At 58.3% G+C, this 24,934-nt stretch overlaps 7 protein-coding genes across 7 annotated transcripts; 3 read left to right on the plus strand and 4 right to left on the minus strand.

Moving 5' to 3' along the window:
• Nucleotides 1-110: 110 nt before the first annotated feature.
• On the minus strand, nt 111-617 carry HRG_11443 (cysteine-rich TM module stress tolerance domain-containing protein; the record flags this gene model as incomplete). The annotated part of the gene is made up of 3 exons (XM_044869913.1): nt 111-138; nt 246-457; nt 543-617. 3 exons carry the CDS (start codon nt 615-617, stop codon nt 111-113), a joined length of 315 nt encoding a protein of 104 aa, XP_044714810.1.
• A 1,305-nt stretch (nt 618-1,922) lies between these two features.
• HRG_11444 (uncharacterized protein) lies at nt 1,923-3,743 on the plus strand (the record flags this gene model as incomplete). Its single annotated transcript, XM_044869914.1, has 1 exon — nt 1,923-3,743. The coding sequence occupies one exon, from the start codon at nt 1,923-1,925 to the stop codon at nt 3,741-3,743; it is 1,821 nt and encodes a 606-aa protein (XP_044714811.1).
• Nucleotides 3,744-4,380: 637 nt separating this feature from the next.
• HRG_11445 (eukaryotic translation initiation factor 3 subunit 7 (eIF-3) domain-containing protein) lies at nt 4,381-6,255 on the minus strand (the record flags this gene model as incomplete). The annotated part of the gene is made up of 3 exons (XM_044869915.1): nt 4,381-4,675; nt 4,770-5,991; nt 6,045-6,255. The coding sequence occupies 3 exons, from the start codon at nt 6,253-6,255 to the stop codon at nt 4,381-4,383; spliced, it is 1,728 nt and encodes a 575-aa protein (XP_044714812.1).
• A 697-nt stretch (nt 6,256-6,952) lies between these two features.
• HRG_11446 (bZIP transcription factor domain-containing protein) lies at nt 6,953-8,386 on the minus strand (the record flags this gene model as incomplete). Its single annotated transcript, XM_044869916.1, has 5 exons — nt 6,953-7,037; nt 7,101-7,478; nt 7,629-8,033; nt 8,096-8,183; nt 8,236-8,386. 5 exons carry the CDS (start codon nt 8,384-8,386, stop codon nt 6,953-6,955), a joined length of 1,107 nt encoding a protein of 368 aa, XP_044714813.1.
• A 1,441-nt stretch (nt 8,387-9,827) lies between these two features.
• On the plus strand, nt 9,828-11,177 carry HRG_11447 (acyltransferase domain-containing protein; the record flags this gene model as incomplete). The annotated part of the gene is made up of 3 exons (XM_044869917.1): nt 9,828-10,329; nt 10,385-10,809; nt 11,115-11,177. The coding sequence occupies 3 exons, from the start codon at nt 9,828-9,830 to the stop codon at nt 11,175-11,177; spliced, it is 990 nt and encodes a 329-aa protein (XP_044714814.1).
• Nucleotides 11,178-13,405: 2,228 nt separating this feature from the next.
• Nucleotides 13,406-19,229, plus strand: HRG_11448 (kinase; the record flags this gene model as incomplete). The annotated part of the gene is made up of 3 exons (XM_044869918.1): nt 13,406-13,891; nt 13,962-16,502; nt 16,563-19,229. 3 exons carry the CDS (start codon nt 13,406-13,408, stop codon nt 19,227-19,229), a joined length of 5,694 nt encoding a protein of 1,897 aa, XP_044714815.1.
• A 2,910-nt stretch (nt 19,230-22,139) lies between these two features.
• HRG_11449 (MULE transposase domain-containing protein) lies at nt 22,140-22,886 on the minus strand (the record flags this gene model as incomplete). The annotated part of the gene is made up of 4 exons (XM_044869919.1): nt 22,140-22,149; nt 22,209-22,245; nt 22,308-22,333; nt 22,399-22,886. 4 exons carry the CDS (start codon nt 22,884-22,886, stop codon nt 22,140-22,142), a joined length of 561 nt encoding a protein of 186 aa, XP_044714816.1.
• Nucleotides 22,887-24,934: the final 2,048 nt, after the last annotated feature.

The following is a 24,934-nucleotide window of genomic DNA, read 5'->3' on the forward strand; positions in this document are numbered from 1 at the left end:
GGCGATTGCGACGAGGTGTGCGGTTGGGCACGCGGGTATAAGAGCCATGGCTACTGGTCAAAGCGAGAAGCCCATTCTCTTGTCGGCAACTGGACAGAATGGCGCGGCGTTTAGAGCAGACACTCGCAGCAATCGATGCTGTTTGGACCCTAAGTCAGTGTGTATTCGTGGGTGGAGCGAGGGATTGAGGTGGGTGGCCGGGATCGGACGGAGGGGGAATCGGGGGAAGATTTTGAATAACATACCAGCATTCGCAAGCCTCTTCGGCGACGCAGCAGCAGCACAGAGCGGCTATACAGGCCATGAGGCAGTTGTTGCTGCCGCCTTTACGGCCACCGCGGGACGCCTCTGGCGGAGGGCCCTGCTGGTACTGCATCGGGGGCTGGTGGCCCTGTTGGTAGCCGCCGTCGTAGTGGCCCTGGGGAGGGCCATAGTTTCCCTGCGGCGGGCCGTAGCTCTGGAGGGAAGAATGAAGCATGGTCAGCGCTTGGTCGCACGCGCGTGGGCAATGAGGAGGGGGGATGAGTTTCGGCCGGACTCACAGGCTGGGGCTGCTGAGGATAGCCACCTCCTTGGTGATGGCCGCCCTGGCCGCTGTAGTACTCTTGGTTGGACATTTCGACGGATGGACGTTGAGGGGGAGGAGGGAGAGGAGGATGAGAATGACGATGAGAGGTGGGCTTTGGGTCAGGCGGGCCAAGGCTTTTTGTTTGGTTTTAGGTCTGTACTGACAACCTTGGGGCCCACGGAGCACGCGCTCTGCATTGCCCTAGCCCGGCAATGCGGCAAGGCCGCCACACGGGTCTCCACTGTCTTGTCTTGCCTGGCTGAACCCCCAGACCCCCTCATGCCCCTGCTGTTGTGTTATTACTGTAAGGTAGTTGCTGAACGCTGTACGGAGTACTCGCTAGGCGGACATGCCGTGGCGGTACAGCCACACAGCACCGCCCGGGTGGTTTACGCGTGCGTCGAGTCGTGACTTGGCCCAGACGGCACAAGCCGTGTCTTTGACTGCGTCAACTCGAACTCGGCACTAATTACTCCGTACTCCGTTCTGTAGGATGAAATAGTTAACCTTTCCTCTACCTACAGTATGCAGCTGCAGTCAAGTCGCTTAATTAGCTATGCGACCCCATTCCTTCCTGCGGAGCACCCAGGACCACCATGCCTGCACGTGATACTTGCTTGACTATGCCTGCACGTGATACTTGCTTGACTATGCCTGCACGTGATACTTGCTTGACTATGCCTGCACGTGATACTTGCTTGACATGATCCAATGCCTGTCTGTGGTTTGCCCGCCAAAGCTCCAACCTTGATATCTCAGGTAGATGTGAAAACGTCCCCCAGAGTATCCCGACACACGAACGTTCCATTACCCTACCTACTATAACATACAGAAGCAGCCTTGGTCGGCGTCTCGTCTCATCCTCGTCGTCGGTTGCTGATGCTGGCTGCGGCACGACTTCTCCGATAACGAGACGATGTCGTCCCATGTGCCGCTCTCTGATTCACGGCCACGTCGGCCGGCCGGCCTCGTGCTCGTTCTCTTTGCTGCGCAGTGAATCTGCGCCCCCCTTGTTGGTTTGCACCAGGCTCGCCCTCTCCCCTCTCCTACTTGGCTTTCTCATCATCAACCTCGCCTTTCTGCCCTTTTTACCGCACTTCCTGCACACCACCTTCTATGCTGTTGCCCTGGGGAAACATTGGTGAAGCCTTCCATTGCCAGTCAAGGTATATCTAATATAAGCCCACCCAAATTCCCTGGCAAAAGAAGCTGCTCAGTGACCCGCCGACGCAACCAACGACCCTCGTCAGGCTTCGGCATCGTCTTGAGCAGCCCTGGCTCACAGTCTGCCGCATCGCACGGGCGGGGAATTCACCGCCAGCTAGGCACACCGTCTAGGTCTCTAGGGACAGTCATGTCGGCCCTCGATGCACCGGCGTCAGCCCCTTCGCATGTCGGCACCGGCAGCACGACAGATGACGACTCTTTTACACCTCCTCGGGAGAATACCGCATCAGGCGTCAGGCCTGGTCCACTCCCGCCTCTTCAATCCCTTCCCGGCCCGGACGGCACGCACAAGGGCTGGGACGCAACCACCGTGTCCACGGCCAAGTGTGACATGTGTCACAAGCAGCGCTGTGGCACCATCCAAAAGTGTTCCGAGTGCAAGCTCTCTGTGTGCATGGACTGCGCCGTCGCCGACCGCCTGCGAGGTGACGCGAGGCACGCCCTGGATCCCGAGGCTGTCGACTGGACGGGGCCGCTTGCTTTGTCCAAGCTTCGACGACTCAGGGCGTCCCGGACCGCCAGAGTCGGCGGTGTGCGCCATGGAACTGCGAGGGCCCTGCGGACACATGCTCGTGGACGAAGGAGGAGGGCTCCGCCTTGCCCTGTTCCGTCGCGAGCCACGTCGACGTCATTTTCCTCGCCTGCCACCCCCCTCACCGACGTCGTGTTTCCCGCCCTCGACGACGACGACGACGCATGGGACGAGGGCTACGGCTGCTGGGGCGATGAGAAAGAGCAGGGCGTACAGCCCATCGACGAGGCTGCTGCTGCTGCTGCTGCCGCGCTCTACCACCGGCCTGTGGGCCACGCGACCAAGGCTGCCAGCCCCGTGTCCGCGCAAACGGCCCATACCGAGGACGCAGCCGAGATCCTGGCCCAGATGCCGCGCCGTCGAACCTGGAGCGCCGCGGAGCAGCAACAGAACCCTCGTCTCTACGGCTCCACGCACAGCGTGCTCCTGCCGCCGGTGCGCTCGGTTCCGGATCCGCGACAGTCTGGTCTCCTCCCTCCGCTGAGGACGCTCCATCCGCAGCTCGGCGTCGAGAATGCGCAGCTCCAGCCTTTGATGCCCGGCAACAGTGGTCCCCTGCTCCCTCGTCCGGTCTCTTCTTGGACGTACGCGCGCCATGTCGGGATCGCCGAGGACACGCAGCAAGTGGAGGATGGGGCTTCCTCGTATGACTGTCATAGAACGCAGGGATACTCCTCGTGGGATGTGCCCCCGCGGCAGCAGCAGCAGCAGCGTTCTCATGCATATCAAGATTCAACGACGGCTGCCTCTTACTCTAATGAAAACGAGGAACCGAACCACTACGGTACTTTGCCGGCGGCGTCGACGGCCCACTATTCTACCCAGGAGCCGCCGGCGATCCCCCGCGTCACCAACTTTACCAACTTTGGAGAGTCTTTTACGGACTACATGTACAAAAGCTGCTTGCCCCCAAGACACGACGGCCGCACTCAGAGCTACGACCCTTCAACCGGCTACCCCCCGGCGGAATACCAACCAACGACGATGGCCCCTCGAGCAGGCGCCTACGAACCCTCGCCTACACCCGCCGGCCCGTCTCACGAACCACCACGGCCCACGGTCCATGAACAAGGCGCCATTCTCAAGTCCGCCACCCTCGCAATCCAAGCCGCCGAGCACCTAGACTGGCCGCTCGACTGGTGCCTGCAGCTCGCCCTGGCGCGCACTTGGGCCCAGCGCATCGGCGAGGAACCGCGCGCCGACGGCCACCTGCACGCCTTTCTAGAGCTGCGCGCCGCCGCCTACGTCGCTGCCCTGGACCTCGACTTGCCCGAGCGGCATAACGCGGCCAGGGCGTGGCTCTGCGAGCGGCAACATACCCTCGAGGATGGCGAAGGGGTGCGGTTTCCAGCGTCGAATGTGCCGCTGCCTTTGGGCTTCTTTGAGGACATGGCGGGGAGGGGCGACTTCGAGTAAATTACGGGTGTGATGCTGGATTTTCGGACGGGTTTTGCGTTCGATGTTGAGCTCGGGAGACGGAAGCAAAGGAAATAGAGACGAAACGGAAATAAAAAGGGGCCGCAAGTGTCATGGAACTAGGGCTTTGATCAGCGTGGGGACGAGGCGAATGAATCATCTGGGGTCGGCAAGGCCACACTCGATGGGCACCTGGCGGAAGCAGATCGCACTGGATGGCTGCGTCGGTGGGCTGTTCCGGGGCTATGGGACTTGGTCTACTATCGCCGAGTTGGCGTGCTTGCGGAACTGGGACAGACATGGGCGGCGGCCCGTCGAGAGGCAGGGGAGAAAACCAACGGGCTTTGCAGGGCTCGCGCAGATACGTAGTTAGGAAAGCAAAGTCAAGCCCGCGCAGAGTAGACACTGGACCAAAACAAGCATTGGAGCCACATGATGCAGCCAAGAGCCGTCGATGTATGCTTTTCGGTCGCCCGTCTCAAGCGAGCGCCGCAAAGTACGTGTCGCACCTGCAAAGTAAACACCTGATTTGCCTCCCCTCCTCGCTTCCCAACATCATCAACCGCCATCCACGCGGGACCGCGCATATCAGCCCGACAAAAAGGGAACGGTGGCAGTGACCCGGACGTCTCTTCCCTTACTCGGCAGCGGCCTCGCCCTCGTCGTTGACCTCTTGGCCCTCGTCATCGTCGTCGTCGTCGAAGCTGCTGGCGGGGACCTCGTAGAGGCGGAGGATGGACTTGTTGGGGTCCTTGACGAGGACAAACTTGCCCTCTTCGCGCTTGAGGCACATGTCGGCAATGGTGCGCACGATGCCCCAGCCGTTGGACAGCGACAGGTTCATCTGGTTGGCAAAGTCGCGAGGCTTCCAGCCGACGACGCCTAGGACGACGTGCTTGTCGTTGGAGCGGGGGTTGACACGGGAGACGAAGCTGCGGGGAGAGAGATTCAGCACGGGATTAACAGGGAGTTGGCAGAAGAAGGCAAGGTGGGATTTCAAAGGGGGAAAGGGGTAGAAGGACGTACCCGAGTTTCATAACGTCCGACTTGGACAGGATGCTCTGTACCGTCCACCGGGCCAGCTTGCAGCTGTTGTTCTTCATCTCGGTTGCCACGACGGCACCACGCTGCGTGACAAGCTTGCTCCGCCAGTCTAGGGCACCGCCGCTGCCCTGGGCCTTGTGGTCAAACTCGTTGAGAGCCTTGATGGTCATGAGCTGGTCCTCGCCGCTGATGGCGTTCTTCTGGACGGCGTCAATCTCGGTGCGCACCACCAGGTACACGGGATCCTCCTCGTTGGTCGACAGGTCAAACTTTCTGTACTTGTAGGCCTTGCTGGCCGGGGGGTCCGTGTCCTCGGAGGCGTTGTAGAAGGGATTGCTATGGGCCATTTCAACCTTGGACGACTCGCTCTCGTTGACGACCTGGTTGGCAAAGTTGTGGTTGATGTAGGTGGCCTCCTCGGCCAGGGCGGCGGGCTGATTGACGACGTCCTTGCTGCCGTCGGCGGCATCCAGGGGCGCGTCGGCGGCGTTTTCGTTGACCGTCACCATGTCGAGCGTGGCGTTGTCGCGCTTGTCGAGGAAGAGCTTATTGCCCTGCCGCACAATGACAATGTCCCAGGGGTAGACGGAGCGCGGCGCGCACATGAGCATGGAAAGAATGCTGTCGGTGGCGAAGATGGTGGCCTCGTCGCGGTCGGCGAGCTCCTGGATGACGGGGTCCGACGAGGTGGTGACGTTGTAGGCGGCGCGGTCGATAGCCGTGAGCTTCTTCTCGGCGCCCTTGACGGGCTGCTTGTCGTAGGACCGGTCGTAGTAGTAGAGGAAGCCGTACTCATCCATGTCTTCGCCGTCGTCGGCGTCGAGGTTCAGCTTGGCCAGGCGGTTAAAGTCAATCTCCTCGAGCAGCTGCCAGTCGGCCTTGATGTTGATGCTAGCATCACGATTGCGAGCAGGCTTGTCGTAGTCCTTCCAGCCGAAGCGGCGGCCGCGCGCCCCGGCGTTGGGGCGGCCGCCGCGGTCGTAGCCCTGCCTGCCGCCGGGCCCTGATCGCTGCATCTGGCCGCGTCCGCCGCGGGCGTCGCCCCTGCCACCCCGCTGGCCGCGGCCGCGGGTGAAGACGGCTCCGCGGCCGTACCTCGATTTGGTCGAGTCTCTGGTGTTGCTGACGAGGGAAAAGGTCGACTCGTCCTCGGCCGGGGGCGCGTTGAAGGTGACGGCGTGGCTTGCGCCGTAGACTTGCTGGTCTGCATCTGCCTGTCAGCAAGCGAGGCCCGCTCGTCGCCCGGCAATGGCGCACCTCTGTAGTTGCGGTTATACTGCATGCGTCCTCCGCGCTCGCGGTCCTTTCCCTCGGCGGTCCAGTCGGCCATTCGGCCCAGCTTATCACCCTTGGAGAAGGGGGCGTAGGGCACGCCGTTGAGGGTCGTGTCGGTGGTGACTGGCGGGCCCCAGCCGTCGCCGGGCGGGCAGCTCTCGCATATCTTGACGTAGTCGAGCGAGTCGGCCATGCTGGGCGATGGTGATTGTCGTGGTGTCTCCGCCCGAGAAGTGCGTCGCAAAAAAGTCTCGCGAGTCTCGTCGCCGCGGATGGGAATTTGGAAGCCCGACAGAGAGAGAATCAAAATTGTGGTGGGGTGTGGGGCTGTCTGCCGAAAACCTCCCAGGTGTCGAAGTACCCATGTACCGCTCTGTACCAAGCTACATGTTGATTACGGGCCCAAGCTGTGGACCCGGCCGGGCACCAACCTTAGGGGCTGGTGCTGCTCAGGCTGACTAAGCTCGGCTAGCCCAATCAGGGGCACCTACAGTACAACGTCTATCTGTACCTTGTTCTCGGAGCACGGACAAAAAGCGTCAACCATGGCATTTTGCCAACGCTGCGACACTAGGAATCGAGCGTGCTCTGGTCCGTCAACTTGGCGGGACCTGCAAAGCCCTTGCAATGCTGTGTTTGTAGTGGGATATGCAGGTACCGGAAGGAGAGCTCTTATTAGCGCCAGACAGGACCTTCGTATCATGTGACGCCGCTCGTGCCCTTGCAATTCACATGAGACAACATGACAGACGATGCGACTTGACATTAACCCAACAACTTCTACGGATGAAATATCCAACGAACCCTACGCCACGCTACTGACATAGACACCGCAGGATCGGCAAAGGAGTCGACCTCCCACGATGCCGCTAAGGTGCGACGCAAACCGCCTAGAAGACCATCGTCTCCGGCTCGCAGGGCAAAATGCTTTCAAAGGCGTCACGCAGCTCGAATTCTTCCAACACTGCCCCAAATCTGTAGCCACAGAGTTAGCACTCCAGTAAGTGCCAAGTGAAAAGGAGGACACCCAGGGCTTACCCGTAGCATCTGACTTTCCTGCCCAAATCCTCTGCCAGCTTATGCAAGTCCTCTGGCCTCAGCTCGGCGAACCTCGGGTTGCCGAGTACCATGCCCCAAGCCATGACTGGAGTAATCTCGCCATCCAGATCCAGCTTCTTGCTGAGGTCGAGAAGCGCGGCCAGGCCTGCCTTGCTTAGCTCCCAGGTTCCTTGACCCGGCCTGGCTCCGTCTCCTTGGTCGTGCGTGTACGTGTTCCCAAACGGTGTGTCTGTCGTCAGGTTGGCGAACGGCGCCGACGGACACGACGCCATAAGTGCATGGCCGCAAGGGCCACCGTCTGCATCGGCGGCACTCTCAAGGAGGAATGGCATGTGCTGCATGCACGGCTTCTCGAGCCTACACGGGATCCTCGGCGGAAACCGCAATCGTTAGCCAACCCGATCTCTGTACGCCTGGCAGGAGCCAGAGCCCCTCCCGCGAAGCGGCACCATCCCTCACTGTGGGGGAGGTGAGAGGTATGCCCTTGAGGATGCGGAGCCATCGTACGCTAAGACGAAGTCAATGCCTGCTTGGTCGATATCAACGCCCTTGCCGTTCGACGAGTGCGCCATACCGCGCATTTGATCCCCCGTCATTGGCTGAAGGGTGCTGGCATAGCCCGAAGACACGACCGACGGCGCGGTAGACGGCGAGAACGTGGTGTGCGATGCCGTGGCATAGCTGTTTCCGGGACTCGTGCCCGAAAGATGGCTATAGCTCGGGTTGCTTGACAGATCGTCCTGGCCGCCGCCCAGGTATGGGATGCCGTGCTGTGCGAGTGCCTCTCTGAGCTGTTTGTTCTCCTCTGCCAGCTTGTTCTTGTCTTGAGATATGGTGCTGTATAGCTCCTTTAGTCGCAGGACCTCGTCCTCCAGTGCTTTGATATAATGCTCTTTTCTTTCACGATGGGTCCTGCGCGGGGCAACGCCAGTCAGAAGTGCTCTCCACCATTGCTTTTCCCGGATATGTCTTACCGCTGGGCTTGTCGGTTCAGTTCCTGCCTCCTTGTGAGAGCTGGCTTGCTGTCGGGCTTGGGACCTCGCCGCTTGGGTGGATTGGTATCTGAGGCGAGGGTCAGTGTCTTCCCCAAGCGCTGATGAAGAAGGCGGTTTACCGCGAGTGGCTCTCTTGTCCGCAAGCGATTTGAAGAAGCCAACATTGAGGGGCGCTGCGGTGTTCATCTCTTGCGCGCCGATGCCTGTGCCTTCAGGCGAGCTTTGAGACTGATGACCTCCATACTGCTCCGGCGACAACGAGGAAGCCATGACGGGCCAATTGATGCCAAGGCAGTCGCTCACGTAATTTACCTCGTACCTGGTATGCGGCTGCAGATCAAGGCGTGTGGCACAATGACGGGTGCTCTTGAGGAACTTGTCAGTGTAAATAAAGTGACCAGCTGGAGACGGCCCACACGGCCGCCATTGGACGCGATAGCCCACACGACGTGACACCGGGAACTGTATGTAGGATCACGCAAAACAAGGGGCCGGCGCTACGAGTCAAGACGCACCGGTTTGGCCTCCAGACCCCCGAGGATAGGGCGATTCGGTCAATTGGACAGAAGGACAAGGCTTCGAAAGCCCAGGCAGAGTCGGGCAAAGGGCCAGACCCTTGGGTTGGCAGAAGGAAAACGGATGCGGGGGTCGACGAGTGTCCGGGGGGGGCGGCGGGGGGGGATGGAGGAAGGGTGAAACAGGGGACGCAGACGGGCGATGCCCTGAGGCAGTCGATGAAGCTATTAAGCAGGGGCACGAGCAGCTCGGTGATGGTTATGCGAGAAGCGTTGGGTTGGGTTGCGGTGAGATGGATTCGGAGGAGGAGGAGGAGGGGGGGAGGATGGACAGCGGAGTCGAGGCGATGACATGTTCCGTAACGGGCTTAGATGGACAGGTTTTGAGGTCCTGTCACTTCTCGTACCGCTGCCAGGAGAAGTTCCGTACCTGCCGGATACCCAGCAGGCCCCCTTTCGCCATGCGTACCTTGGAGTACATATCATGTTTCCACCCTTCTCTTTCTCCATTTTTTTATAGGCTCGTTAGAGACTGGCCTGCAACGTCGGATTTCGTTGTATTCGCACACGGACGTCGAATATTATGCGAGTGTTGCAAACGGGCACGACGGTCCGCTCGCTTCGCGCATTCCTTTCCCGAGGCCACTGCGTGTGTGCCTGTGGAGACCAGATCCAAAGACGGAGGAGGCATCGTGGCGCGCGGGGCCGGCACTTGTCGGCAGGCGTCCGTCTCCAACGACCAGCGACCGCACCTGTGCTCGGTGACGGGTACTGCGGGATGTCCATCAACGTTTCATCTACGTTCCCAATGGAAAGCAATCACCTCCAACTTCGAACCAAGACCTCCATAGAATAGGGTTGAATAGGGAGAAAACCCAAGGTGCAAGGGAAAATGCCCAGCCGGTGATCCGTGTATCGGATACCTCCTCCGTCTTTAATCAATGGAGCATTGCCTACGAACTACATGGAGACATGGTGGCGTCATACACATTGCTCCCGTATCCTCCCTACTTAACAAGTATTGTACATAAAGTTGGTACTAGGATGATGGGCTTCGTAGTGCCGATAGCGGCATCGGCGGAGGATGCTCGTGCCCTCGGACGGGTACCTGGATCGGCCGCCAGCTGAGGCGCGCGATATTCTGGTCACTGGTCAAGAAGGACTCCGACACCAGAGTTCGACGAGTACTCTATCTGATGCTCGCCATGACCCGGACCAGCACGCCCGTCACCCATCTTCGCGGCATAGCCCTGACTCTCCCGTGGGTCCTGTATCTCTTTGTCGCTGACACGGTCCTGTCGCTGCTTCTGCCATTGCGGCCGTTGGCTCCCAGCTTCGTCTACAATGCCTCGTCGCGGGTCGCGGAATCCGTCTGGGCATGGATCCAGGCCATATTCGAGCGCGCCAACGGGGCAGACATTGTGTGTTCGGGCGACGCTCTCCCAAACGGCGACTCGGCCATTGTCGTGGCCAACCACGTGTCCTGGGCCGACTTCTACATGATCCAGGCGCTCGCCCAGCGGGCTCACATGCTCGGCCGCTGTCGCTACTTTGCCAAACGCCAACTGCGACTTGTGCCCTTTCTCGGCTGGGGCCTCTGGGCCATGGGCATGCCCATGGTCAGCCGGGATTGGCTCAAGGACAAGAGGGAGCTGGAGCGCGTCTTCTCAGGCGTTGTCCGCGACCGCCTGCCCACGTGTGAGTGTCTCCCCCAGGTGCCGGCTTGCAACGTTCGTCTAAGACGGCCTCTCAGGGCTCATCAGCTTCAGCGAGGCAACGCGCTTCACCAAGAGCAGGTACGACGAGTCGCGGGCGTGGTGTAAGAAGATGGACAAGCCTCAGCCCATGCATCTCCTGTACCCGCGCACAAAGGGCTTCGTCGCCACAGTGCAGCACCTCCGCGAGGCGTCGCACGTGAGGGCCGTGTATGACCTGACCATCGCTTATCAGCAGAGGGACGCTTTCCAGGCCGCCCCCTCGTTCTGGGAGACGCTGAGTGCTGGCGGCCTGAGTACTCGTCGCGGGTTCAAGTTTCACGTGCACGCGCGGCGCTTCTCCATCGATTCTCTGCCGAGCACGGACGACGGGCTGGCGCAGTGGCTCGAGGATCGATGGGTCGAAAAGGGCAAATGGCTCGAGGCGCGACGGAAGAAATGGGCCGCCGGCCACATGAGGGAGGTAAGTCACCACCTAATTACATACTCTCTGAATGAAGCGATTCTTACCTACTCAAGGCAAGTACTCCGACCACAAGCCCGACATGTGCCGGGACTGGGAAATGACTCGCGTCCATGTCTCGAGTGGCGGAACCATATGGCTAGGCGGGCACCTTGGACCATGCAACTTGCCGGCTGGCCCTTGTTCGGGCACGGAGAAGAGGGGTCCACAGAGGCACTGTTTAGAGGCCTGGACATGACCGTTGTGACGGGGAGACCAGGGGCAGGCAGCGACAACAGCAACAACAACAACAACAACAACAACAGCGACAGCAGCAGCAGCAGCAGCAGCAGCAGCAGCAGCAACAACAACAACAACAACAACAATAATAGTAATGGCAAACACAGCAGAAACAGCAACGAGTACGTGGTTGTACACGCCAAAACAGGTGTGACTAATCCGTGGTTGGAGTTGAGCAAAGGTCTTGGATGTGGATGGTTTGCAGACAGGCAGCACTGTCGTGGCATGTGAACAAAGTGAATACTACGTGCCCTCTCACATCCCTTGCGTACTGTGCAAGCACGTCTTGCGTGATATCAATTTACCCACAAGGAGATATCATGTAGATGTCTCCTTGGTTACTTGGCACTTTGCCGACGGCCGGCCATTTCCCGCCGTGACAAGAGACCCTGGGACAGTGTGTCAAGCTATCAAGAACCGGTCCACCCCTTAGCGCGAGGTGCGAGGATGGCACAAGAGCCGGACCTGAAGAAATTGGATACCTCGGCGTCTCGCCCCTCGGTTTGGCCCCTTTCCCCGGGTGGCTTACCTTTGCTCGGCCAACGACGTGACCAGTGCCGCCTCTCGGACCATTTTGAGCGGCGACGACATCGAGACGTCGCCAAAAAGGTAGGTAGCACACACAGTTACACATGTGGTCATGCTGATGCATGGCACTGGGCAAATCAATCTCAGAGGATTGGGGTGAGAGGCGGAGTGGATGGGAGGGGTGGCGAGGGAAGTAGAGCTCCTTGATTGCTTGAGCCGGAGCTACTGTACAAAACAAGCACGGCGGCACCCATCCTTCATTTGCATTGTACTGTAAACACCGCGACGCAGGGTTTAGGACGGGGCAAACGCTGCTTGCTGTTTCCCCTTGTCCCTGTCTCGGCCCGCGGCGGATCAGGCATTGCTGGTGGCAGGCAGTAATCTGGGCGACGGGCGGCCCGAGGAGAGAGGCAGGCAGAGGCTTGCTTTGCTGCCTGCTGCATTCGCTCTCCGTGAAGTTTGCCCCTCGATTGACCGCCAAGTGGAATCGGATTTGTGTGTGCTGCAGACCATCAGCCCTCGAGGGCCGTCTCCAAGGTATTCAGTTGGCACTGTGAACTGTCCCTGCTTCCGCCGCACTGAATCTGGACATTCTTGGACATGCATGTACGGATACCGCGGCCTGAGCTTCCTGTTGAGCACGAAGCTTGTCGACCAGATCTGGTTGCTCGGTGGCCGTTCGGCTCGGTGAGAATTGGGATGCGGACGGTGCACGGAACGCGCAGGTGGACTTGAGTACGGTACGGTATGGCTAGCCCGTGCTTACTACCCACCTAGCATTGATCTACCTTGTTCCATGAATTGTGAGCGGAGGCGAGCCATGAATGGACCTCGCTGCGTGGGGACATGCCGCAGCAGAGACCCTTGGAAAGGCGTTGTTGAACAACAATGATCAACCCAAGGAGGCTGGCACATCAAAGCAAGGCCAACAGCAAGTGAACCAAGGGAAAACGAGCAGAGGGAGAGGCAGCGAGTGGGAGAAGGAGCCGGTTTATGTACTGCAAATTGCCCGTGTTAGTTAGTACATACAGTACTGTACGGTACGGAGTCTGTACCAACCTGCCTACCTAGGTACCTACAGCCAAGCCAGCCTTCAATGGTTGGACCCGTGATGAGCTGGTGCATCGCGGCGTGCTAGCCTCTGGAGATGGTGTGCCGTGATTGGCTGCCAGTCGGCCTTCCCCGCTTAATGTGTCATGAGAGGAAACGCGACCTGGCAGCGTCCTGTTTCTGCGATGCCAACACTCACCACCAACCACCATCGTGACGGCGCCCTGATCAGTAAAAAAAGGCGTCCTCGTTGTTTCTCAGAGCCTGCGGCCCCCTCTGGATAACCCCCCTCCCGTTGGCCGAGTCAATCCAATCCCGTCGCTGGAATTGCTGCCGAATCCCGCCTTCCAACCCGTGGCCCGTCGACTGTCCCAACGACTTGGCGAGCGCCCAGCGGCCCCTCCCGCCGTCGTCCACGGCTGTGTGCACCGTCCATTCCCGACCGCCAGCACCTGGCTCCGACTCCCGCTGCGACCGACTCGAATTCCTCCCGCGTCAGCGAGAGACAGGGCGCCGGCGATCCCCAGTCATGTATTCGACTCCCGCGGCTCTGTAGTTCTGGCCGGCTTCGCTGCCAGACCCTCGAGTCTCCCGAATTACCCGCCTGCCTGCCCGCCTGTCCTCAGCCGATCGGTGAGCCAGCTGAGAACCGGCCGTTCTCGCCGCTGGCGAGGCTGTGCTGCTCGTCCGTCCTGCAACCAGTGCCGCCCCGGCCACGGCCCCGACCCCTCACGCCGCCATGGACGAGCCTTCGACTTTGCTGGCCCCGCCGGCCGTGTCCTCGCTGAGGGCCGAGCAGGGCGGCCAGATGGAACGCTCCCTGAGCCAGGATATCCGAGACGAGCGAGAGGAGCTCCGCGAGGCTGCCGAGCAGACCCTCAACGCAATTGTCGACCTCAACCTGGACGGCACTGTCAAGTGGGTGAGCCCGTCATGGACTGACGTGGTCGGTACGCCCTTTGAGACTGTCAATGGCATTCCAATTTCCGACTTGATCGTCAGCGAGAACAAGACCGTCTTCTCCGACGTTATTGATTTCATGAAGCGAGACGACTCCAAGAGCTACAGAGTCAGCTTTGCCATCCAGCTCGGCCCCCTCTCCAAGCTACGATCCACTGGCAACCCAGATAGCTGCCGCGGCACCTCCCAGCCCGACCCGCAGACGGCCGACCTCGAGGCACAGGGCATCATGGTCTACGACAGTGTTTCCGGCGGAGAAAGCCATGTGGGTTCTCCCGATTCCCGCAAGCAAGACGGAAGACTGGCTCTCGGACAGCTGCTAATGCGCCCCATAGGTCATGTGGATGCTCCGCCCGTGGTCTGGACCGCACGAGATCAAAATTGACCTGCCCGAGGTCATTGTCGATTCTCTCGGCTCGGGTGCCGAAGTCCTTGCCAGTTACCTCACCCGGTTGGCCGAGGCGGGGGGTGAAGAGCCCGAGGCCCAAGAACCCCCACCCTCGGTGCTCTGCCGTATTTGCGAGCGTCAAATACCTCCCTGGTGGTTCGAGAAACATACCGACCTGTGCCTTCAGGAGCATCGCGCCGAGATGGACGTTCAAATGGCGCAGGAGAGTTTGACGGAGCACCGTCATGCCATTGTCAAGGTTCTTGACGACCTGGAATCGCGTAGGAGTCGTTCCATCGCGGGGGAACCCCAGGCAGGGCCCTTAGCCGAGTACAAGGGCATGCCAATCGGGCCGCCCCCCTCGACGCAGTCGTCACCAGGAACGTCCATGGCTCGGTCGCGGGATCGAACCAGCGGCTTTGGGCATGCAAGGGCACGCTCCTTTGCGGTACGCAGACCACAGGCTCGCATCGTCGAGCTGCTCATGGATCTCTGTGACACAGCCATTGAAATCAGCAATCCCGCGATCAAAGAGAGCACGTCACAGCAGAATGACGGGGAGTTCCGTACGCAATCGCCCCAGTCAGAGTCAAGAATATCACAGGTCCTGCAATGGCAATCACCAAGCACAAATACTCTGGAACAGGAGCAAGGCCTGGCCCTGCTATGCTCCGACACTGAAAAGGTCGCCAGGGCCAAGGTGGACGCCGTTTTCCGCCATCGAAGGATCATAGAGTACGCCGAGCGCATCCGCATTGAGCTCGCTGTGCTGGTGCAAGACTGCATCGACAGGGCATTGAGAAAGGCGGCTCGTCTCGCGGCCGGCCGACTGAGCGACTCAACCGAGGATGGGGAAGATCCCGGTCCACAAGAGGGCCTAGACCAGGAACCGGAGGCAGACGTCTCCGAGGTAACGAGCGGGAGCACTCCGGCCGAGGGAGAGCTGCGCGGTCGGTCGGAAGAAGGGCTTGCCAGGCGAGCTCTAGACAGCCCTTCGGCCTTGGCCGCCGCATTGCGGCAAATGGACATATCTGCTGGAACCAGTCGATCCCGTTCGAGACCAACATCGTTCATTGCGTCGACGCGGTCTAGCAGTCCCAGGGAATGTCCGACTCCACGCTCACATGCCGAGGGCGGCTTGGGGAGCAACCTACAGTCCCGGGACGCGCGGAGAGCATCCTCTCTTCTCTATGAGACTGAAGTCTCCGAGATTGAGGGCAGCCTGCGATCATCCTCTGTTACCTCACGAAATGCACCGAGGACAGAATCGCCCATCTCGGAATTCGGGGATCTCAGGCGCGCTGCAAGCGCCAGGCAACACCATCGGCGGAGCCTGGTGATACCCGGCACCTCATCACCGCGTCGTCAGGAGTCTCCTTCGCGCTCCACGCAGCCATCCTCGCCCTTGCGAATTAAGCCCAGGGTGCTCCCCTTCTCTCAAGAAGGCGTCACGTCCCCCGAGGCCTCGCCCATGTTCCCAAGCAGCGAGTTCAGCTCCCCCGTGTCGCACCCGTCTAGACATCACCGGAGGCAGTCCTCGGCTGCTATTTCCGATTTGGTCATGAGAGCCCCACCGTCGCCGCGCCTCAGTGCCAGCCAGGCACCTCCCCAAGCGCGGCCGGCGCAGCCATCCATCAAAGATTTTGAGATCATCAAGCCAATCAGTAAAGGCGCATTTGGCAGCGTTTACCTGTCCAAGAAGAAATCTACCGGAGAGTACTTTGCCATCAAGGTCCTCAAAAAGGCCGACATGGTTGCCAAGAATCAGGTTGGCAACGTGAAAGCAGAGCGGGCCATCATGATGTGGCAGGGGCAGAGCGAGTTTGTCGCAAAGCTGTACTGGACGTTCTCGAGCAAAGACTATCTTTACCTCGTCATGGAATACCTCAACGGGGGCGATTGCGCCTCGCTCATCAAGGTGCTCGGCGGCCTTCCCGAAGACTGGGTCACAAAGTACTTGGGCGAGGTTGTCTTGGGCGTCGAGCACCTTCACGAGAGAGACGTTATCCATCGAGATCTCAAACCCGACAACCTCTTGATTGACCAAAAGGGCCATCTCAAGCTGACCGACTTTGGTCTTTCGCGCATGGGGCTCGTTGGTCGACAGAAGCGGGCCCTGAACAGCGAGACTTCGGAAACCACGCCGGATCTACTCAAGCAGGGTCCCTTTGCCCGCTCCACGTCAATGGCCTCGTCCCGCTCCACGTCTCTTGACCTGCATGGCCATGCGCACTCCCCCAGCACGACCCCACAGACGACGCCAGACGCGGGCAGTACCGGTCAACCGTCCTTCTTCAGCTTGTCGTCCCTGCAGCAGGAACCCCGCCGCATCAGTAGCAGTCATCGGAGCGACAGTGGAGGCAGCGAGACCATGACACATATGCTCACGTCCCTTTCTCTCAACGACTCGGAGCCGCCCTCTCAGCCTCTCAGTGCCAGGCTGGCGGTGGACGAGGAGGCCTTGGTGCAGGGATCGCCCGACTTGTCGGCAAGCCAAACAAACGCAAGGGCCAGCGCGGATGGCCACGCGCGGAGCTCCCTGCCTCAGTCCAATATGATGCCCCCTGCCATGGCACTGTTCAACCCCCAAGACACGAATCGTCGCTTCGTCGGCACTCCCGACTACCTTGCCCCGGAGACTATCAAGGGCGACAAGCAAGACGAAACAAGCGATTGGTGGTCGGTTGGCTGTATCATGTTCGAATTCCTCTACGGAATACCCCCGTTCCACGCCGACGAGGCCGAGCAAGTATTCGAAAACATCTTGGCACGGAAGATACAGTGGCCGGACGAGTCCACATGCGAGCCCATCTCCGACGAGGCCAAAGACCTCATAAACAAACTCCTCTGCATGGACCCGAAGCAGAGACTCGGCGCCAACCGCGAGGAGAAGTTTGGCTCGGGCGGCGAGGAAATCCGGAGCCACCCATGGTTCCAGGGAATCAACTGGGATACGCTACTCGAGGACGAAGCCCAGTTCGTGCCACGTCCCGAAAACCCAGAGGACACCGAATACTTCGATGCCAGAGGGGCTGTTCTTCAGTCATTCGCCGAGGAAGTGGAGGATCAGATGTCTCCGCAGTCGTCCACCGCTGGCTCTGAGTACCCAGACAGGCCCCACGACGCCCTCTCGCGAGTACGGTCGCAGGTCAACTCGATCAACCGCAAACTGATGCCGCTACATATCCCGCCTCATGTACGCGACTTGAAGTCTCGCAGATTGAGCGAGCCAGTGGCCACGGACGACTTTGGGTCATTCACATTCAAGAATTTACCCGTCTTGGAAAAGGCTAACAAGGACGTGATCCAGAAGCTGCGGGCAGATGCCCTGGCTGCCCAGAGCAAGCAGTCTTCTGCCAGCCCTGGAGCCTCCGCGGCCGTGACTTCTCCGGCACCGTCCCTCGATGCCAGCCCCGTCTTGTCGAACCACCTGCATAGGACAATCTCTGGTGCCAAGGCCGGTAACAGGCCGCAGTCCCCGTCCGGCTTTAGCCACTCGAACTCGTCGCCGAGTCGGGCTTCACAGCCGTCGTCGCCGCTGCTCGTCTCCTTTGTGGCCGGACAGGGGGCTGAAGGACGAAGGAAGGCTTCCAGCAACTCGTCGAGCCTGTCTCACCAGTCGACCTCGCTGCAGCCTCCTGCCGCGTTTGAAGTGCCCAAAGTGCCCCCAAGCCTGCAGAAAGCAGCCACTTCGGTCGCCGCGTCACCTGTCAAGGGCCGCGGGACGGCGCCAGCACCGCTGCCTCTCTCGCCTCAAAATATGGTGGCGACACCTCGCCAAGGTAGCAACTCGTCCACTGGCCGCTCCAGGTCTTTGACCCTGGGCTCCCAGGAAGCGAGCCCCGCGACATCCGAGGTGCTACAGCACCACCGCAACCGCAGGAGCCAGGTGTTTGACATGTCGCCGTCGTCATCCGACAACGAAGGAGACAAGCACAACGCCCTGCTACGGGTGCAACGGCGCAGGCAAAGCTCGCGGCGGCTTTCGCAAATCACCTTTGACAGCGGCCCGACGTTCCGGCCCCTGGACGTTTTGATTTGCGAAGACCATCCCGTGTCCAGGATGGTGATGGAGAAGTTGCTGGAGAAGCTTCGCTGCCGCACCATCTCGGTCGCCAACGGCTCCGAGGCAGTGCGGTATTCGATGAGCGAGATTCAGTTTGACGTCATTTTCCTGGAATACAAACTGCCACAAATCAACGGGGCCGACGTTGCGCGCATGATACGAGAGACCAAGAATGCAAACTCGCACACGCCGATTGTGGCCATTACGGCTTATCTCAAGGAGCTCCAGGCGCCCCACTACTTTGACTCTCTCATCGAGAAGCCCATCAGCTCGTCCAAGCTCACCGAGGTGCTGCGCAGCCTCTGTCAGTGGCGGCCAGATTCCCCCCTGCGAGCGGCGTCGGGACCACTGCCTCATCCGATGCCGATTGGCCTACGAAAAGCAAGCTCCCGGGTGGACGACAGCCCAATATCAAGCACATCGGCCTTTGCCGGTCCCCAGGGCTCTGTCATGGCCTCGAGCCGAGAGGACTCTTTCACGTCGAGCCTCTTCGGGGACTCGGAATCGGTTACAACAGACGACATTCCAACGGTCCTGAGCCGCAAAGGGACAGGCGACTGGGACGAGGGCGGCGGCTTGGGAATCGCCGAGGCAGATGTAGTGGCAGGGCTTGAGTCTCTCCCTAGAGCGGTGCCATCCCTCTTGGCCCAGCATTCGGCCCCGGGTCAAATGGAGCACACGCTGCGACAGCAGGACAAGACGAAGAATAAGCAAGAGGGAACGGAGAAGAAGGCAGTGGAGGGAACCGAGTCGGCCGACGACGAGGACGAAGAAGGTGAGGCGGCCAGGGACAAGCAACTGCGGCGGGCCAGCAAGCCATTGGTGGGCAAGTCGGTTCTGCCAAGCTCCAAGTTAGGGATCGAGATGATGCGCGCCGACAGCCACGAAAGCGCGACGATGGGCTCAGAGAGCACTCCCGAGACAATGACTCAAGTCGCCACGACGCCGTTGCAGGAGGTGGACACGCCTGTGCTGGGAGTAGGAGGGGACAACGCAGCACAGACTCCGCCGGGGGCCAAGATAGAAGCCGAGCAGGAAGAGCAGGCAGGCATCCAAGAGCAAGATCTTGAGAGCGTGGATGCAACGCCACGGCCGACTCTGATGCCCCGAGGCGCAGAAGATGAGCCAACACCGCGGGCTGGCAAATAAACAAAATAGGCGACAACATTCTTTCCCCCACTCCTCCTAGGTTGGTTTCTTTGTCTTTTTATTTCTTTTCTTGCCGTACCCTGTATCATTCGCTCGTTTCCGATATGAAGGGTTTCTTGGTTTGTGATATGAAATGAAACGGCTGCAGCGAGGCGTTTTGAGGGACATTGATGGGCAGGTGCGCACGCACGCAATGGAGGGAGGTGATGGGGAAGCCGGACACGCAGCGCGTCAAGCTCGGCAAGACAGAGCGGGAGAGAAGACGGGATGGTGGAAGGATGCCGAGAAGCGGCCGGGGCCGAGGGACATTATCTCTCGGCCGTGTGTGTGTGTGTGTGTGTGTGTGCGTATTTGCATGTAGATAGCCATGTCTCTTTGAGATTAAGAGAAAGTGGCCTAAGCCCACCTAGGTATATCAGATGGCGTTGACGGGTATGATTTTTGTGAGATGCAGCTGGCTAATCACTTGATGCAGCAATATACATGGTAATTTGTGGTACATAACATCGTCTTTGACAGGGCAGACAGAAGACAGTCTGCTCGGGGGGGCTGGTCCCGGAAGAGTAAGGGGTTCGAGACCGGCCGAAAGGTCAGGCCCAGTAGCGTGTGAGAGTGAGCAAGTGAGTCAGGGCCGAGACGTCTTGGTTCACAGGTGCAGGGAGGGTTTCAGCGCCGATGAGAGCGACATGTGATGTCTCGCGACTCTCGTATATGCTCCACACCAGGGGACGTCTATCTGGAGATGTCATGGCCGAATTCTGTCTGTGGTGTGGTCTAGAAAGGGCGGGGCTGTGCTTCTCGAAGCCCATATATATATATATATATATATATATATCAAGAGCGGAACATTCCTTAGGGAGCGTGTTTGTGCGTGTAACTGTATGGAGGCATGTACGAAATACAGCTATATAAGAGTACAGATCACGTTGCCAGCCAAGGGTTGGATATAAACTACGAAGTGCGAATACGTATGAGTAAGAAGGATGTTGAGCGCCGGGAATAGGGCGGCCATGTGATGGAAGAAGCCGGTGAGGGCGCGACCGAGGCATCTCTTATTGGTGCGGAGGGGAGAACAGTTGACGGCGCTGGAGGAAAGGTGAATGAATGCGGATCGGGGAACATGGCCAATGGAGGAGTAATCAAACATACACTCCAGATTTTCAAACATACACTCCCGACCTAAGCCCCATTTGGAAGAAGACCCCGCCACCAAAATTTGGCGCGCGCTTTCCCAACGCCGCTGCCGCGGCTGCCTGCCTAGATATATTGTCGCATATCACGCCCGTGTCAGTTCCTGAAACCTTATGCTCGATCACTGCCACTGCTGCGCCGGCTTCGCCGCAATGATCGGGGTATATATTGTTGCACGAATGTGTGCATCCAATTCTTTTCCTTTCCTTTGTTCTTTAGATAATTCTCATCAATTGACTGATGCCACAAAGATCAACCGCTGTCACGTGCGAGGTGTGGGACACTATTGTCTGACATATATGGATTCTATCTGCAATTATTACCAACGCCGGAAGATGCATCCCTTAGAGTCATTCAATTGAAGCTATCAATAAGCCCGGCCCGATCGATCTTCCGATATATATACAATATGCATATAATGGCGGAAGGTCTTTGCCTACCTCTGTGACTGTGACTGTGACTGTGAGGAAGGATCCGTCCGACGCGGCGGAGGGCGAGGCACGTAAGGAACGAATTTGTGACCGGCCTGCCTGCTAGTTTTGTATGGTGCCGTGTCCCTCTGATCCCTAGCTGCTGGAAATGCTCCGTAGCCGTCTCGTGAGACTGTGCCGGCGGCTGTGCCCACATGAAGCCGTCGTGATGTGCCTGTGACGAGGGAGGCGGTTCTTGCCACTGTGACGGCGCCGGCGCCTGTACGTATACAGGCACAATTGGTGTAGGCGGTGGCATCACATAGTATCCCTGTGACGGCGGCGCCGGCTGTGGAAGTGAGGGCATCGTCGTTTGGTATCCCTGTGACACCAGCGGCACCTGTGGAAGTGAGGGCACCTGTGATAACAGCACCGGCGTTGCTGCTGCTTGTGACTTGATGAAATCACCGATCTGCTGGGCAAGATCGTCAACCCGGCTGCTCACGGAAGCAAGTGTATTCGACCTCTTGTTCATGATAGTGGTGCCTGTGCCCTTCCTCTTCTTCTTTTGCGTCTCTGGTGGCCGTGATACGAGCTCTGGGTTGGCTCTATGCTCCTCTTGCTCCCAAGCACTAAGGATCCGGCCCGTAGATGCCTCTAGTGGAGGATACCTCGCGTCTACTGTTTCCACGCCGGCGAGGCTGGACAACGTCAGGATCGGCTTCGTGGTCTGCATCGATATATTGCTGTTGTTCAGGCTGCTAGTAAATTAGTATAGTACTTATGGCTGGAGCAAGATACTTACAGTCACGCCGTAAACCCGCCAGTGGTTATCAATAAGATGCAATGGTATAAGGGCGGCCGCGTCAGCCTGGATCAAATCGCGGATTGTATGCCGGCAGGGCAGCCCCCATTGCATCGTGAAAGCACCCGTACAAATCGTAGGCATGCCTCGATTATCGGCAAGCTCAGCCCGGCTAGCCTAACTTGCCTGAAGATCTGTTTCATCGGCTGCCAGCCAATTTTTCGGTGCAGTGACTTCATAATCGTCTGCTTGGCCCATTCAACTCTAGCTCTTGCAAACTCGGATTGAAGCTTCTCGCGATGCTTCTTTTGCCGATGGGTAACGAGCCCTCTGATGTGCTCTTGTAGCTGATGGAGGTCAATGAAGCGGTTGCGTAATCGTGACTTCAACTCGTGATGTGTGCTCTCCACACGGGAAGTTACCGTAATGTTATAATTTCGGTACTGTTGGATAGCGTAGGTGGAAAACTGGGCACGCCATGGCCAGTAGGTTGTACGGAGGTAATTAACGAGAGCTATAAGAGGAGCTATTTAGTAAAAGGTTAGAGTAGGAGGGTAGTTAGGGCTAGGTTACCTGGCTGATCCGAAAACTCTATACAGAGTAGATCCCACTGATCTCTGCACTCCTCAGCCGTGCGAGCCCTAAAGACTGAAACCCAGGCATCACGGATACCGTCAGCTGTGTGCTCAAAAGTCCGCCTTGGAGCCGGGGTAGTATTGGGTTTCCATCGTCATCTTCACGATCATCTTGTTGCTCAACGCACTGATCTGCCAGTTGTGAGGCATGTTGAATCTGGTAATCAGTGGCACGGTCGATAGGTCGGTCCTCGTCAATGGCATTATCTGCCTGTATAGGGTCGTCGAGAGCGGCTGCTGCAGCGAGGCGAGTCTCCTGTTCTGGCCTATCTCCGCCAATCTCGGTGCCATCGAGGGATCCTTCCCACTTCTTCTTGATGTGAAGGATCACGTTCTTCATCATATGCCAAACGCACACTTGTTGTTGCGTTGATGGGAAGATAGAGTCAAGGGCGTTCTTCAGGGCGGTATCAAAGTCGGTAATCACAACGCCCGGGTCCGGAATATCAGCCTGCCGACCAGCCTCACGCAACTGTGAGAGGATCCATTGGAACGCGCCTTCGTCTTCCTTGGCAGTGAGGCCAAAGCCTACACTGAAGCTCTTGTGTAGCCCTGTTGTGCCAATGATCTGTAGAAGCGGCATGTTAAAGCGGTTGACCTTATACGTATTATCCATGATAAGGAGCTCGGGGTTACGCTTCCAGTCAGCAATACAGTCATCGTATGTCCAGAAAAACCTCCAAACCTTCCCATTAGGGCCACGGTCAACTGCATAGTAGCTGATTTCCCCTTTGCTTTAGCATCTTTGAGTACATCGAGGAAGGCTTGTGTAGATGTAGAGGCGCCGTAACGGAAGGCACGAAGTTGCAGCTGGATGAAGTGTATATCAGAATCGGTAATAAGGAGCTCAGGATATTCCTGTCGGATAGCATCCACGATATCCCTGCTCTTGTTATTGACGTTCTTGCTAAGCCCCTCGACGAGGCTATGAAGACGCTCGATGCCGAATTTGCGTTGGCTTCGTTGACGGACGATGGGGTTAGCAATTGGCTCAAATAGAGGTTCGTGGTTATGAGAGCCGTGCTTGATGGTGACTTTGAATGCATTGCAACGTCGGTAGAAGCGGATGTAACAGCGAAAGTCACATCCCGACTTCTTGGATGACGTCTTGTATATACCCTCTGCCTCGTCCCAGGGCCTATACTGACCACTGTATTCACAGCGGATATTGGCTTCCTTGCGCCTAGGCTTGCCGGTATTCTTGCTATTTGCAACGACTACGACGTAGCCAAGGAGCTCTTGCGTAGCTTTGAGTGTTTCAAGCGCCTCATCATACGTATCGAAAGACATCTCCGTGATAGCCTCGGTGCTACTGTTGGTATTGCTTTCGGTCGAATTCATCGGGACGATTGACTAGACGTGACTATTGCGGTAGGCGGCGGCGGCGTTGCTGTTGTGTTGAGTCAAGTGGTGATAGCTTCAATTGTTGATGATTGCGAAAATGCAGATGGCGGCCAAAAAGGCAGGTGGCTGGGCGGGTGGGCGGCGGCGATGGTCACGGCAAGCCAGGGCGTTGGGAAAGCGCGCGCCAAATTTTGGTGGCGGGGTCTTCTTCCAAATGGGGCTTAGGTCGGGAGTGTATGTTTGAAAATCAGGAGTGTATGTTTGATTACTCCCAATGGAGGAGGAGGAGGATTTTTTCTTTGGGGAGGTGAACTAATTAGGTATGCAAGTTGTAGTATAGTTACGTATATGCATTGGCTAAGCACTAAGCAAGCTCGGTGAAGGGTAAGCCTTTGTCGGTCAAGCAAAGGCGCCGTTTTTTTGGCGGTTGCTTGTGGCTATTTTAGTGAGCCGCCTGCCTCAGTACAGAGTACTGTGTAGAGTGTCGACGGAGTACCTGGTCAAGTGTGGAGGCATAAGCATCGTTGCGTCCCTGGATAAAGTCCTTTGTGCGGAGATGCCGTCACAGCCGAGCAGCCGCCGTTTGGCAGCTCCTGCAGTGCAGTAATTACAGTAACTGTACATTGTGTACGGAGTATACCTGTATACTACCTACCTTAGTACTGCGTGCCCGCATGCACGCTCAGGGCAGGCGCAGGGTGCGTCACCTCGGCTTTGAGGAAAGATGTTCTCCGTACGGATACTGTCCGCATGTAGCTTGTACACTGCCGGGACCCGCCCGCATAGAGGCCACCGGCCCATGTATATATACAGTATATCCGTAATCAGATAAGTTTCAAGGTATACGGATATGCAGACCTCGATTGGTGCAACTTGCCGAGGTTTCGCCTTTGCAGCCCCTCTCTCACTACGCTGACCGTTTTCTCCCTCCCTCTTTCTCTCTCCCTCTTTCTCTCTCCCTCTTTCTTCCCCATTCTCCCCTCAACGGCATCGCCTCTCTTTCGCTCTTCCTACCTTCCTACAGACGGCGCTTCTGAGAGAGCGGGCGAGACGTTGTGTAGCACATGCCGGCATGCCCACATCTACCGTACCGGTACTCAGGTACTCCGTATAGTACGTGGCAAAGTGTGGGGAAGAGGCACAGATAAAGAAGAGAGGGAAAATGTCCCCCCAGCAGGGACTGCCCCAGATAATATTCATATTTATTACCCGTTAAAATGCATGTACAGGATGTTAACGGGGAACAGGGAGGGCGAGGCCCAGACAGGCAGACAGACAGGGGCTGCTGGCCACAGCATCGCCCACGGTCTCGGACGGCCG

This window comes from Hirsutella rhossiliensis (genome assembly GCF_020360975.1).
Source record: "Hirsutella rhossiliensis strain HR02 chromosome Unknown scaffold00021, whole genome shotgun sequence".
Classification (NCBI taxonomy): Eukaryota; Fungi; Ascomycota; class Sordariomycetes; order Hypocreales; family Ophiocordycipitaceae; genus Hirsutella; species Hirsutella rhossiliensis.